Raw genomic sequence first — 16,264 nt, 5'->3', positions numbered from 1 at the left:
CGGATTCACTCGCACTTGGTACAGGTGGAGAAATTACTGTAAGCGGTGGTTGTTCCATCTCGGCCCACAACACCGCACACCGAATAAGTTCCTCCACCCATTCGGGACTATCTGCCCGGCAATCTGAATGCGAGACAAAACTCCCGGACGATGGCCTGAAGGGGCCGACGCAAGCCGCATTGCATTGACACTTGGTAAATCGCGACCGGCAGGAGGGTGATCCGGCAAGTCATTCGGACGGGGAGATAGGTGATGACCGACTCGGGGATGTGATACCCGATTCGGATTCTGTAAGATCCGCCTCGATTAAAACCGAGGGAACCGGACCCTTAATCCCCCGATCCTTCTCCTTCAAACTCGGCGTGCGCCGATTCATCGACAGGAACTGGATCAGAGGTTCCCTCGGCAGTCAACATTTCATCTTCTTCCTCCTCATCTTCTTCCATGCCCCTTGGAAAGTTAGGCCTTCCCGGGCGGGTTAATAAAGACGACCCACCACGAGAAGGAACAACGGAAGCAGGGCGCTCCGCCGGAGCTTCAGTGACTCTCTCAGATAGAAAAGCAGCGTTGGCATCCACTGCTATCTCCGTCAGTAAGGAAGGCGATTCCGCAACATTCCAAAAATGTTGCGCTTCGCCTTCGTCTCCGGAAGCTCCCCCTGGGGACTTCGAGAACCCCTATCCGCCATTATTACCTAATAAAGAGGAAGGAAAAACTCACCGGAGGGAGAAAGGAAAACGGAAATGGCAGAAGGAAGCGCTGACGGTTAAGAGAGAGGAAAGGAAGAAGATGAAAGACTGAGAAGGCTCCAAAGGGAATGAAAAGTAGGAATGGCAATAGAAGTTCAAAATGTGGGACCCCCACCAATTTATAAGATTGCCATACGGTGGAAGTAATTAATGGGGAAATGATTCGACACCTGCATCGATTCCCCCACTCGACACGTGGCGCTCGTCGACTGACGACAATAATGCCCTTGCTACGTGTCCAACCCTCATTGGCGGGATGAGCGGTTTGACGGCTGACGGCGCATGCGATGTCAGGAACCGAACCGCCTCCCGTCAAAGGCGACACGGAACGCATTAAATGACTACCTCCTGTCTCGGACTGGGTTGTGAACCGACTCAAAACTCGCTACTCCTAAGTGTCATATGAAACACACGGAGTAGGGGGGGCTTACTGTTGGGGACAAAAAATACAAGTCCGCAGACTCGGACTTAATGCCTCGGGTCACCAAAGGATGTGTCAAATCCGAGGCATGATTCGCTAAACCGAGACAAAGGTTGAGTCGGTTCGGACGACTCATCAGCATTCCGGGCATGCGTCGGGCGGACCACCTTACCAGATCGACCATCGCAAGATCAAGCCTCATCCCGGATATCTTGGGATAAGATCTCCGACCCCGAAGCTCACGGGATCGGATGAAGGCTCGAGATGGGCACGATCCTATCTCCGTGATACCAGGAGAAGATCCCGCGCACAATATCAGGAAGAGAATCCTCGTGCGATTAAATGCCCCAGCAGCTATAAAAGAGGGACCCCTGTCACCTTGAGAGGTACGAAAAGAATTCTCTCTAAAAACTCCTCAATACACTTAGACCCAGAATCCAGGCCTGACTTTGGCATCGGAGGGTCCCCTGCTCAAGCCAGGGTCTCCTTTGTCCTCTCTCTGTGCAGGTATACGAAGGACTAAGAGGACGAACCGGATATTTTTATCAACACTTATGATACCTACTAATGTTGGTTGGGCTAGAATTCAGCTGCATGGTGCACGTGTATAGTACACAGGCGTGACACTATTAACCCTGGCGTTGAGATACAGGGGTAGAATTAAACGGCAGTATACCAACCGTCTATTCCATCAACTATCAAGTGTGTTATCAATGGGGATGTACATTGAGTCGAACCGAGTCGAGCTGGCCTCAACTCAACTCGGCTCGAACATTGGCTGACCTCAGCTCAAACTCAGCTCGGCTTGGTCCTCCAGCCTGATTGGCCAGCTCAGCTTGGCTTGGTCTCTCGATCCTGACTGGCTACCTCAGCTCAGCTTGGTCCTCGAGCCTGAGTGGCCACCTTGGCTCGGTTCGGTCAACAGCTCGGGCCAGCTCAAGCTAAGTTTGAGCCAAGATCGAGTCGAGTTCGTCATTGTGGCATTTCCACAAACACTTGAACAATGACTTCACAGTCCCACTGTTTGTAAAACAGAGGCAATGGTTTTATAGGTATTTTATCAAACACTTTTTAAGTAACATAAAAACCCAAAAAAAAAAAAAAAAAAAACAAGAGAAAAAAGGCATTTGTTTAATGTACATACCTTGCTTACCACCGGCCAAACCTTCCTTGCCACTGGCTACATTTGGTTGAGTCATTTTATCAAACAGTTGGTGAGCAACATCAATGGCAAAGTAACCGAGTCACTAAACTAGTTCGATCTGAGTTCGATTCAAGCTGGATTCGATCCGAGTCGAGTCAAGCTGGGGCCTGCTCGAACTCATTTTCGAGCTCAAAAAATCAGCTTGACTTGGCTCGAACTCAACTTCAAACCAAGTCGAATTGAGCTTTTTTGAGTCGAGCCGAGTGAGCTAACCGAGCTAGCTCGGTTCGTGTACACCCCTTGTTATTAGATGATTTGTAGAGGATTGATCAATCAATGTGCAAACTCAAGTACTAAGATCTTGGTATCGATTCCCTAGTGGGAGTGGCTACTAGTGATGTGTGAACTGACAGTGGGTGTACTAACAAGCTAACAAAAAAAAGAGTACTAAGATCTATGGAATATAAATTTTTCCAACCAGTGACTATTGGGGTCCATCCTCATTTAGAGGTGGGACCCACATGTGTGGGCTTAAGTAACTTAGTTTTTAAGTACGTGTGGGGGGTTGTTTTGGTCTTTTGGCCAAGTAAACTAAAAGGAGAGAAAATGAGCTCTTTTGTAAAGAGAGAGTTCAAGCAACATTTAGGGTTTTTTCTTTCTTAGAGAAAAAGATGAGAATGAAAAAGAAAAAAAAAATGGAATTTTATAAAAGAAGAAGATCAAGACTAGTGCACTTTTGGCATTTGGGTTTTATAAGTTCTGTATATGTGCAACATTTGGATTTGGTTATGAATGATTTTTTTTTTTTTTAATTCAATGCATGGTTTATTCTGCTAATAATATTGCTAATTCTGATTGATGACAAAATTGTTTAAATTAAACTTGAAATTTTAAAGACAAACGCTCGGATTTTTAAAAAATAATCATTATACTCGGGTTTCAAAAACGAAGGTGTTACTGGGCGACACCATAGAGAACAAGATTCACCACCCGAAACCCTTCAAAATTTATGTGAGGCTTAACAGATGATTAGATTGACCCGATTATTTGCTTTTATGTTTGGTGTGATGAATAGAGTTGTACACGAGTCGAGTTCAAGTTAAGCTAGGCCAAGCTCGGCTCAGCTCGACCCCACCATGACCCAGGCTCGAGCTCAACTTGATTCGGTCTTTGAGCTCACCTCGGTTCGCTGGCTCGAGCTGAGTCAAGTCGATTCAAGTTATATGATTTTTTTAAATATTATTTTATAAATTATTATAAAATAATTAAAATGATAAAAATCAACTCGAAGCAACCCAACCCGACACTAACCCAACCCGATGCAACCCAACCTTGACCCAACTTGATTACATCATGTAAGGAAAAAAAAATTAGAAATGTTACATGGCTTGAAGAAGGAGAGAGTAGAGAGTAGAGAGTAGAGAGAGAGAGAGAGGTGGGGTTGCTCTTGTCAGTCATCAACGCTCGGCTTATCGGGTGGTAGGGTTGGGTGGGTTCTGTCGGCCTGCCACTCGCTCACGCTCGAGTAGAATAAAACGAAAAAGAAAAGAGAGAAAGTGGCTGGGTAGGGTCGAGTAGAGTAGATTTAGGGGTTTAAAAAAAAAAAAAAAAAAACTTTATATATATATATATATATATATATATATATATATATATATATATATATATATATATATATATATATATATATATATCAAGCAAGTCGAGTCGAGTCGATTCGAGCAAGTATCTCGAGCTAGCTTGACTCATGTTCAATTCTAGTGATGAATCTATTAGAAAGTTTGGATGATCAACAAGCTAAGTCGGCACTTCAATGATAGACTCTAACACTTGTTTTTTTTTAAGTTTATATATATATATATATATATATATATATATATATATATATATATATTTATATATATTATATATATCAAGCAAGTCGAGTCGAGTCGATTCGAGCGAGTATCTCGAGCTCGCTTGACTCATGTTCAATTCTAGTGATGAATCTATTAGAAACTTTGGATGATTAACAAGCTAAGTCGACACCACAATGATAGACTCTAACACTTGTTTTTTTAATTAAAATAACAGATAAGTGCATCCCAACCATTTCAATCACCCCACAGCACTCCAGAAGAATTTTCAAAGGCAAAAGCATTGCATGGTAAAATCAGAAGTCGCATCGAACGTAGGTAAAGACAGCTAAATTCACCAATAACTTACGGATAAAGAAAAAGAAATGTACTACATGAAAGTCCATTCAAATTTCCAGAAAGTAAAAGTGTATAATTCCTCGTGGCAGCCTTGCCGAGGGGTTTAGTGGGCCCACCGATTCGGGTTGGCAGAAAGTGGACCCCATGGTGACCATCATCCAAGCGGTGGAGAATTGGGGGAGACGTGAGGGGAAAGAGAACATCGAGTGATAGAGTTTAATGGGAAAAGACAAGTAAGGGCTTGGGTTAATTTCAGTACCTAAATCTATGGCTTGAAACTTTTATATAAACCTCTCCCTCACAATCTTAAGTGAACACGAGAAAAGCTATCCGCTTCTTTAAAATGGGGCCGAGGAAGGGTCTGCTCCCACTTCTTGTACGGCTCGTGCTGTTTCACGGCCTCTTCATTTGCATGGTCTCGGCAAAGAGGCACCATCAGAGTTTTGAGGTAAATAACACCATCTCTCATGTAGCAATATGGTTTACATGATTACATCGCAAGTTCATGGTCATTTATTTGATTGCATAAACATGAGCATACATACATACACACATACATGTATGGTCATGTAGATATGTAGATAGTTCAGTATTTTTGTCGTTCTAATCATGGATCGTGGGTTTGAAGGTTTTGTTATCAGGATTTCACCCTTGATTGCATCCTAAATGATGATCTGAATCGTTCATGTTCTGGAGTAGTCTGTTCTACCAGGACCATCATAAGAAGTATTTGTTGAATGGGTGATTTTGTATGAAGACAAATAATTAATGGCTCATGTTCAAATTCAAGATTCAAAGGTTGGGATCAACAACGATGAATTGATTACAAGAGCATAACTTGTATAAGGTAGTAATTAACTAGAATATGAATGGTTCAGATCACTTGAAGGATGCAATCCTATGGTGGAAATGAGCAACCGTGCAACTATGCCAACTTGTGGCACATAAGAACCGTACACTAAGGCTTGAATCACGAATGAACGGTTAGCAATAGTGGTATAGTTGTGGTCATTTCAGGGTTCGTTTGGCAGCGTGGAATCCATAGGTTTTGTGGAGTTTTGCTGGTATTTTGTTCTTAGGAATGGAAGGAATTTGGATTCAAAGGACACTTTTTTTATTTCCCACTTGGAGCTCGGATTTGAAGTCTACACGATTCTGGACGGTGTGAAATCCACTCGATTCCACGGCAGTTCAAATCCACGCATCCAAGCGAGCCTTTATTGAAATATTAAGAAAGTGGGTGATGGTGTTTGTTGATTTTTGTTATTGCAGTTGAGAGAAACTCCAATCACTCGATTGTGCGAAAATAAGACCATCTTGACCATTAATGGCCAATTTCCCGGCCCTACTTTGCATGCTCGTTATGGAGATACAATCGTTCTCAACGTCACCAACCGAGCCAAACACAACTTCACCATTCATTGGTTTGACTCTCTCTCTCTCTCTCTCGTTCAATAGATGTTAAAGGATGCGTTTGGATGCTCAATCAAAGTGGATTACGTTTTGGAGCCCCACTTAACGTATTTAGTTATCGCAATTCAATTCAATTGGGCATCCAAACGCAGCCAGAAAATCAATTATAGTCTACAGTGGATGGAGCTAAAAGTAGTGAGTGCGGGAGGGAATTTTCAGGCATGGAGTGAAACAGTTGAGGAATCCATGGGGAGATGGTCCAGAATACATCACGCAGTGCCCCATTCAGCCGGGCGCAACATACGGTTACGAGATTGTATTCACCGATGAAGAAGGGACTCTGTGGTGGCACGCTCACAGTGATTGGACACGTGCGACGGTCCATGGTGCAATCGTCATTCATCCAAGGATAGGGAAAAAGTATCCATTTGTCAAGCCACTGAAGGAATTTACAGTCATCTTAGGTATGTGATTCCAAGGCTTCCTTCCTTCACTTTACTCTGAAACACGTATGGCAACTGACCATATAACTGGGAATCGGATTTCCTAGTAGCAGGCACCGTGATGTCCACCGTGATGTGTGTGTTTTATCCACACCATCCGTCCGTTTTAATATCTCATTTTAGGGCATGAGCCCAAAAATTAAGGAGATCCAAATATTAAATAGACCACACCATGAGAAACAGTCTTGATTGAACACCGACGCTTCTTGGGGTTTCACAAAAGTTTTGGACCAAGCTTAGATTTTTATTTTTCATTCATTGAGGTCACACGTTACGGTGGACCATAGGAAGGTTTCAACGGTGGGTGTTATCATCCCAACTCTTTCCTATGGTGTGGTCCATTTGATCTTTGAATCTTCTTTATTTTTATTATCATTATCTAAAATGAGCTGTTAAAGCGGATGGACAGTGTGGATATAGAATATATACATCACGGTAGGCCCCACACTGCCTCCCACTACGGAATCCGCTTTCAACTACAGTCGCCTGCAACGCTGTTTGTCTTACAAGGCTTTTGGTTTTTTTAGAGCCCAAATCCAGATGGAACGCACATGTGTTTGTTTGTTTGTTTGTTTGTTTTTTTACCGCATTTGAATACAATGTGTGGTATTGGTGCCACAACATGCAATGTGAATAAATTATCAAAATGTATCGTTTGTAACAGTCTTATCGTCGATACCTTCTGATACAAACGGATTGCATTGGAATGCATGGTAAATGAATTCCATGCTTTCAGGTACATTTTATATTCAAATATTTTATCTACTTATCATTTTCAAGGCTAATTTCTCTATTTTATAACCCTTATTCTTTTATTATTTTCAAACACATTTCATGCTTCCCGAGAAACGTGCACATCATGGGGTAATGGTTTGCACAAGTGGGAATATTGTTTGGTGATCCTGGCCGTTGATCTGATGGGCTCCAGACAAGATGGACCGTAGTCCAAAAAATCTTATCATCGAAGCAATTCTAACACTTAATTGGTGTTCTGGGAAAGACATGAATGGCTAGGATCTATCGACCTGGAGATTTGTTTTGGGCGTGGTCCATCAATAGTGCGTCCCATCAGATCACTAGTTGGATGATGGAATCTTGGCCTCACTCATACAAACTCAACTACTATGCAGATGTCATCCATATCCTCGGGTGGAGGAATATATAATTCCTCCCAAGTCCACACCTCTATATTTAAATAAAACAGAAAAATATAATATTTCAATTTCTTCTCTTATACAAAATTCAAAACTGAAATCAACATATATCCATACGAACACGTGTACTGCACGTGCACACTAATCGCTTTTTGTGCGGCGTAAAAATCACCATCTCATTCCAAGTTGGCTAGCAAATGGACGGTTAGAAAATATAGCATATGATCCACAAATTATTTTTTTTAAATTAATTAATTAATTAATTAATGTTGCTTTAAGCAGGGGTACTTTCTGGTTTGGTGCTTTGGTGCGTTTACAGGACCACCTTACACGTTGCACCGCGGTCCCAATGGCCATCCATTTCATAAGCAGGCAACTCGTGCATCCAGCTGTGTACGGGGACTGTCCGGCTCTCGTGATTCCCCGTGTCAATGGGCCAGGGCCGGGCTTAAATTAATCAATATCTGGTCCGAGACTACCCAGGCCCGGCCCGTTGACAACCCTAATTGACGGATAGAAGCACCATTCTTTCTGCCTTGAGGTGCTGTATCTTCTTTCCCGCCAACAATATATTTGCGCCGGTGATCAGTTCCTTGGAAACGGTAGTCCCCTCCATGAAGATAACGTGGGATAAAAATGAAGCCGCTCGGCTCATCTGGTCGGGCATACCATCAAAATCGACTATAAAACGACGATCCAACTCAAAGGCGTGGCCCACCAAGTGTGCTGTTTCAGCCTTGTATATTTTATGTAAAGATAAATGGCATGTTTACATCAAAGATGGTGCCATACGTTGTGGTACCGTTGCCTGCAAGCAATCAGCTCCCCAGTTGGGAAGAAATATTATGACCGTGTGAAAGCGCATTGGTTCCTTCAGACGTACGGATGATCAAGCGGACGCGTATTAGATCCTGACAGGTTGAGTGGCCAGTTGGCTACTAAAGTGACGTCACAAAGTTCTGTGGGCTCCACTATAACTTATGTGTTATATCGACACCGTCCATACGTTTTGAGATATCATTTTAAGTCATGAGCCAAAAATGACATAGATAAAAATCTGTAGTGGACGTTGGAGAGTGATTCCTACCGTTGGAACTATCGTAAGCCCACCATAATCTTTATCTGAAATCCAATCTGTTCAAAAGTTGAAAAAGACATGACGTAAGAGAAAACACCAATATCAACTTGATATAAAACTTTTGTAGCCTTTAAAAGTTTTTAATCGTGAGCGTTACATTCACCACTGTTTTCTGTGATGGGTCCACCGGAGCTTTGTATTTAACTCATTCTTTAGATATTGCCCTAAATTGATCTCTGAAAATGGATGAAAGGTATGGGTACAGAATATATGTCATGGTGGGGCCACGGAACTTGGTGAAATTACTTCAGTAGCTAGTCTCCTAACTCAACCTGTCAGTAGCTAATCCACGAATTAGCTTCCGACAGTAGCAGGACTCTTGCATGTACGCGGATTAGCTACCGACAGCCGCAGGACTTCACATGCAAGTGAAGTGATGTCACCAAGTTACGTTGGTTGCTATGATGTATATGTTGTATCCACACCATTCATCATTTGGAGATATCGTTTGATGGCATTACCCAAAGAATGAGTAAGATCCAAAGCTCAAGTGAACTCTATCACAAAAAACAGTGGGAATTAAATGCCTGCCATTAAAAACTTTCTAACAACTATAGAAATTTTCAATCAAGCTTACATTTGTGTTTTCCATTCTTCTATGTTTGTGTTAACTTATGAATAGGTTGGATCACAACTAAACATCATGTTGGGCCTTAAGAAGGTTTTAATGATAGGCCTTATTGTCTCCGCTGTTTTCTGTTTTCTGGTGGGTCTACTTTGAGCGTTGGATCTACCTCATTGTTTGGGCCATGCCCTAAAATGTGGGTGTGGATACAACACATATATCATGGTGGGGCTCACATAACTTGGTGACATCACTTTGGCAGTGAGTCTGGCTAGTATTGGGTTTATTAGTTACCCATGCAGACTGGATTACTTCCTACACCGACTCATCTCTAGCCATAGATGGTCAGTTATGAGGCAGGCCCACCATGATGTATCTATTTATCCCTATTGGTCATTACTTTTCTCATATCATTTTAAGGCTCGAGTGCAAAAATAAGCAGATCTAATGCTCAAGCAAACCACACTATTTTTGTACTCATACCCTAAACGATTTGAGAAAAAAGGACACACAGCATGGATAAACAGATACATCACGGTTGTCCGGCCCACATAATTGCCTGTTCATGGCTAGAGACGGGCGGGGTAGAGCGCAATATGCGTCCCCCTCATGCAGGGAGTCATCGCTGTTTTTTTCCATGTGGGTTCCACTTCATATGGAGAGCACATGGCACCTGTCTAAATGCAATCCGCGTTCGAATCTTAACGCGCATTTGAAAATGACTTCTTATGTCGGAAATGCTAGATGCTCCTAGATTCCTGTCTACCATTCTTAAAATCTGACTGAGAGAGTCGGTCGTGCAGTTCGCACATTGACAACTTGCCATTATTGTTGCAGGGGAGTGGTGGAAAAGCGACGTGAACGATGTGCTTCAAGAAATGCTTCAAACAGGAGGAGGACCCAACAACTCTGATGCTTTCACCATAAACGGCCAGCCTGGAGCTCTCTATCCTTGCTCCAAGTCAGGTATAAAAACAGCCTCTCCAGTCTAGGCCAGGAAGCCTAGATCATGAGCTATGTATCTATTATGGCCTAGATTGGCCTAGGTCCACTTGACCCATTTTTGTCCTGTTCTTAATTGGGCTGCCACCGGCTACACGATCCACCCAACCAGATTTTAATGGGTCCGGGTCTAATTACCGTTTTAAAATCAGTGCACGCTTGTAAATATATGACGTGTGTGAGATCTGAGCTTTAATTCCATGATGTTGGAAATAAATAATGCTCATGCCTCATGCCTAAAAAATCAGATAATTCACTCTTAAGATGGCCACGAAGTACAATATAAATTATACTTTCTGGCCACTCATCACATGTTGTGGTCCACCCGTGGTGTGAAATGGCTTGATTATTATGGCTTAAAAAGTGTAACTTGGCGGATGGAAAGCTCAGATCTCACACACGTGCCACATGCCTCTGTGTGTGCATGCGTGCACTCTCACACGTGGGTGGAATTAGTAAACCTCAATGGAACTGTACACCTACACACTACTCACATGCACGAGATCCGTGCTGTTCATCCAATAGGCACCGTGGATGGACCATAACCAGAAATCAACGCTGATGGTTGATCATAATCGTCCAAGAGGACTTTGAAACTTACAACAAACGGTCAAAAAAAATTAGCCAACTGTCCACGTCAAATGCGGAAAAGTTCTTCAATCATGATTATAAGGTGAGGAGAGGACAGTCTATGATAGGCCCCACCATGTATGGCACGTTCACAGTAATGGCTATTGCAACAAAAATAACAAACCACTGTCGTCGATGTGTAGCTATCATCGCGTCCCTTGGAGGGCCTAAGGCTGTCGACGTACGGCACCGTGATAAATGATCCCATGATATTTTCGGGAAAAGTTCTTCAAACCGTATTTTTGCTATTTTTTCAAAATCTCATCAAATTCACGTTTTTCTCTATTTTAGCAAAATAAATATTTGAAACAGAGTTATGTCCTGCCGGGCAATCACCCGCGGCGACCCAATAACGTCGAAGTGAGTTATCAAACCCATGTATGTGAGGAGCAAACCTACGGTGGTAGCAGCTCACGTGTGGAGTGCAATGTTTTGAATTTAATACTATTGTATTGTATCTGTATCTTAAATTAAAGGAATGCTCAGCTGTACACCAGTTCTCATAAGTTCCTGTTATTACTTTTTGAGAACTCATTTATGGGATTATTAATCCAAAATCTAAACTGTCTACCTGATGCAACACCTCGTGAAACTCTAATAGCCCAACTTTTTATCATGATCCAAAACTCTGGTAGCCCATGACAAAATGAAATAGTTTTCTCCTTTGATTTGCCTCTCTCTTTCATTATGGCCCACCAAAGTTTTGGATCAGAATAAATGTTGGGCCCTAAGGGTTTCGTGGGGTGTTTGATGAGGTGGACAGTTCAGATTTTGGGCTAATTTTCCTAGAAATGAGTCTAGGAAAGTTCCCACGAAAACCCGTGAGAACTGCTATGCAGCTGAGTATTCCTCACTGAGTAATGCCCTTTCCCAAAGAGGAAGGGTCAAAAGTATACTGATTTACGTCTCTCTCCCTTACGCTGGATAAGTGTTGGATGGGGAATGAATCGGTCAGCTCTGTCCCTGGACCTCCAGTCTTACCTGCCACGTCCTTCATAATTACTGGAATACCTGCTACCAGGGACCGGACTCAGTCAGGTCGTGCCTTAGGCCCACCATGATGATGTGTTGTATATTTATGTGCTGTCCATCAATTTGATCCCCTCATTTTAATACATGAACCCAAAACTAAAGTAGATTCAAATCTCAGGTGGAGCACATGATAGGATATCATAGTGATTGAGCGCCTACCATTAAATCTTCCTACCGCCTACTGCAATGTTTATTTTCCATCCATACAACTTGTTAATAAAGCCAAACAGATCTAGATGAAGGGAAAATAAAAATATTAGCTTGATCCAAAACTTTTATCATACACAAGAAGGTTTTTAAAGCCAATCACCACTATTTCCAGTGGTGTGGTTAGATTTGGATATGCTTCAGTTTTCAGCCCAGGTCGTACAATGAGGCAGTCCTAAGTTTTTAACTGTAGTCATTCAATCACCAGTGTTTCCTATGATAATGGTCCACCTGAGATTTAGATCTACTTCAATTGGGCTCATGCCCTTAAATGTTTTGGAAAAATGCATGGACAGCATAAATAAAACACATACATGATAATGGGTTTACAGCTTTTCTAGAAGCACACAGTAATGATATCTGTGGTGCGTAAACTACGCAATCCGAGTCCGTGTTCTCCTAAGCCAAGGGAGGACGTTTGAATATTTTAAAACTCTAAAATTATTTTTATATATAAGTTTTGCTGAAAGTCCCCATCTTAGAAACCTTCCCACACCTTTTATAACAATAGTTATAGTCGATCCGAACTGTTCATTCGTTTCATACCATTTATAGCAAGCCACAATGCGAAAATCTCACCAATCAAATAATCCTAAGCCTCTAACCAATAGCATTGAAAATGAACAATTAATATTGAACAAGGAAACAAAATAAGTCTCAATCATCATCTTCAAACATCTACTAGATAGACCCAATTTGTATTAATTATAATTCCAGGATAGCACTTTGGCATGCTCCCAATCGAGGATTGGACGTCTCATGTATAATTCAAAGCGTTAGGTGATGTTTCTAAGTTCCTCCAAGAAGGTGGGGACATCAGCAAAACCCGTATTTAACACATGTAGTACCCGACCCGATTTCGATCGGGTCCAATAGTAATGGGATGGCATGCATATATGATCATATTCATTATCTTCTTACTGCAGACATCTTCCGGGAGAAGGTGTTTCCTGGCAAGACCTATCTCCTCCGACTGATCAACGCAGCCATGAACGACGAGCTCTTCTTTGGCATTGCCCAACATCGGTTGAAACTCGTAGGAATGGATGGGAAATACCTGAAACCCTTCTACACAGACTACGTCATGATAACGCCAGGCCAAACGATGGACCTACTAATAGAAACTAATCAGACCCCTAACATCTATTACATGGCTGCCCATGCTTATTCGAGCGGCAATGTCCCATTCGACAACACAACTACAACAGCGATCCTCGAATACGCCAACATCACATCATCATCTTCTCCATCCATACCGACACTTCCCACCTTCAACGACACTGAAGCGGCGAACAACTTCACCAAGAAACTAAAGAGCTTGGCCAGCGAAGAGCACCCGGCATTCTGCCCGCAAACCATTAATAAACACATTTATATTGCGGTATCCGTTAAAACGAAGCCGTGTGAAACTGCCTCATGTGTTTTGGCAAACAACAGAAGTCTTTCAGCGAGCCTTAACAACATAAGCTTCGTGTTTCCGAACATCTCCATACTTCAGGCTTACTCTCAAGGCATCAACGGCGTCTACGATACGCGTTTTCCGAAAAGGCCACCGTATTATTTCAACTTCACGGGCGATAATTTGCCAGAGACACTCTTGACACCGAGGCGGGAGACTCAAGTGAAGGTGTTGAAGTTTAATTCAACGGTTGAGATTGTTTATCAGGGCACCAGCTTGGTGGAAGGAGAGAACCATCCGTTGCATTTGCATGGCTACAGCTTTTACGTGGTTGGATGGGGTACAGGGAACTGGGACTCTGTCAATCATCCTAGGAACTATAACCTGGTGGACCCTCCGTTGATCAACACCGTTGGAGTCCCTAGAAAAGGGTGGGTCGCTATCAGATTCCGAGCAAATAATCCTGGTACGTTTTGTAATTTTCGGAGTTCAATAAGGGTAGTTAGTTATCTAAGGGCCGGTAGTGCCAAACTGAGACCACAAAACACGTTGAAGGGGACCTAGAATTTCCTACAACACCGGTTTCGAGGAGCCGGTACAACAAAAAGCACTGTGGTGGGCACACCGTGATGTCTGTGTATCATCCATTCCGTTTATCTGTTGCGCCAGCTCATATGAGGATATTAGCCCAAGTATCATGCAGATTCAAAACTTGGGTGGGCCACACCATAATATAAAAGTAGGGATTAGGATGCCACCATTGAAACCCTACTGAGGCTCACAGGAGTTTTGGTTGAGGCTAATATTTGTAATTTCTCTTCAACCTGGTGGGAATTACCTTATGAACTGGTTGATGGCATATAAACATCGTGGTGGGCCCCAGAAAAGTTCTGATAGTGGGCATTTCCATCTCTACCGTTTCCTATAGTGTGGCCCACTAAAGTTTTAGATATCTCCTGTTTGGGTTCACGTCCTATAATTATCTGGAGATAACAATGGACCGAGTTGATGTTACGCACACATCATTGTGGGCCCCACGGAGCTTCCACCTAGATGTGCAACCTGTGTGCGCGCGGGCGTTGAAGGAAATTCTTGTCCTGGGCATGCTGCTAATTAATCTGAGACTTACTTCATTAGGTGGGCCCCACCATAGATAGGATTTTATCTGGTTCTTAAAAGAGAGCTTGAACCATGATTTTATCTGTCCAGAGAATCAATGACGGGAATCATTTCTTGAATTCCATACTTCTATGTGGGACCCATTTCTTGAATGGTCCTGACCGTCCATACGGATGGCTCAACTATCATCATCATCATCATCATTGTCATACAAATAAGACATGATACTAATCATGGTGGCTTTCTTTTCAGGTGTATGGTTCATGCACTGCCATCTGGAACGTCATCTTAGTTGGGGTATGGACACCACATTAATAGTGAGGAACGGAAAAGGGCCAGATGCTAAGATGCAGCCCCCACCTGCAGACCTGCCTCCCTGCTGAACATGCGAATGATAGTTTAAAGGAGACCCCATTTCCCATTACCAGAAAATAGAAAGAAAATGAAATAAGAGAAGGCGTGGCCTATTGAGTGACTGAATCCTTCCAATTACCATTCGTTTAATAAAGTGATATATATGTGTTTGTGTTTGTTTGGCAAGTGGTGGGTGATGATATGTTTCGATATATGCAAAAGCTGGAATCCTATAAATCTAGTAATCGGGACGCACTGGATCCTGTAAAAGACAAAATACCTTAGATTCGCCGCTCTACAGTGGCACAAAGAATCCCAAAAGGAGGAGATTGAGCAGACCAAAATCGAGATTAGACTGGATCTTGATTTTACCGGATCCTCTGCCCAAACGGAAGCCGCCCTGCAAGAATGGCTTTATGTTTTTAAAAATAAAGCTTATTAAACAATCCTATCCATGAATTTCTTATGACCATTTAACTATTTTTTATTTTTTCTGTGGTTAGTAGCCACCGGTCAAATGGATGGAAATCTCTAATAAGAAACAATTTGTTTTACTAATCCATTTATGCTAGTGCTCAATAAAGATCTACTTGATTGGTAGAGAAATCTGACACCCACTCTCTAAGGTAGCAAGGTTAAATATAAAATTTTGTCCTCTGTATATTCTTGGTGCGAGAAATATTACGTGGAAAGATACTTTCTTGACTTCCATGAAACCATGCAGCTCGACACCTTTTAAATGTGGGTCACGCGTTTACATTTATTGCTGACTGTCCTCAATTTTCAGCCAAATCATTTTAGCGGTGGGCCCATCTGCTTTTTCAACCATCCATGATTTCACCTCCTGCAAACTCACGCACGTGCCAGGGAGGAGCATTTGTCCGTGTTACTTGAAGGTTTGAAGCTAAACAGGGGGCTGTACCCTGTTCCAGTGCTTCCCGATCTAGCCTATCATCACAGGAGAATTTTGATAGGATACGGTGCCCCCTATCACAGTAACGAATGGGATGCGTTTTCAGTCCATATTGTTTCTTAAATGATGATGTGAACCCTTTATATTCTTGTAACTGCCTTATAAAAGCTATAATCTCATTATCATATACTTGATTGACGATCCTCACCTTTGATTCTTGGATTTCAATATGACCTACTAATTTTTTTATTTTCAATGTTCTGAATTCATGTTCACATTCAGTAATCTATTCAACGAATCTTTCTTAAGATGGGCAGTTTAATTAG

At 42.4% G+C, this 16,264-nt stretch overlaps 1 protein-coding gene across 1 annotated transcript; it reads left to right on the top strand.

Annotated features, from left to right (window-relative positions):
• Positions 1–4,799: 4,799 nt before the first annotated feature.
• On the top strand, positions 4,800–15,198 carry LOC131232225 (laccase-15-like). Its single transcript, XM_058228425.1, has 6 exons — positions 4,800–4,957; positions 5,782–5,933; positions 6,142–6,386; positions 10,120–10,248; positions 13,080–14,018; positions 14,924–15,198. Exons 1-6 carry the CDS (start codon positions 4,853–4,855, stop codon positions 15,052–15,054), a joined length of 1,701 nt encoding a protein of 566 aa, XP_058084408.1. The 5' UTR covers positions 4,800–4,852; the 3' UTR covers positions 15,055–15,198.
• Positions 15,199–16,264: the final 1,066 nt, after the last annotated feature.

The sequence above is a fragment of the Magnolia sinica genome, chromosome 2, assembly GCF_029962835.1.
Source record: "Magnolia sinica isolate HGM2019 chromosome 2, MsV1, whole genome shotgun sequence".
Taxonomy (NCBI): domain Eukaryota; kingdom Viridiplantae; phylum Streptophyta; class Magnoliopsida; order Magnoliales; family Magnoliaceae; genus Magnolia; species Magnolia sinica.
This window is presented reverse-complemented; position numbering and strand designations above follow the sequence as displayed.

Excerpts from the sequence above, each read along its gene's own strand:
- LOC131232225 (XM_058228425.1), top strand. The coding sequence starts at position 4,853 with ATGGGGCCGAGGAAGGGTCTGCTCCCACTTCTTGTACGGCTCGTGCTG. Across the intron at positions 10,249-13,079 it reads CTATCCTTGCTCCAAGTCAG|ACATCTTCCGGGAGAAGGTG; the intron begins GTATAAAAACAG and ends TTCTTACTGCAG. Across the intron at positions 14,019-14,923 it reads ATTCCGAGCAAATAATCCTG|GTGTATGGTTCATGCACTGC; the intron begins GTACGTTTTGTA and ends CTTTCTTTTCAG.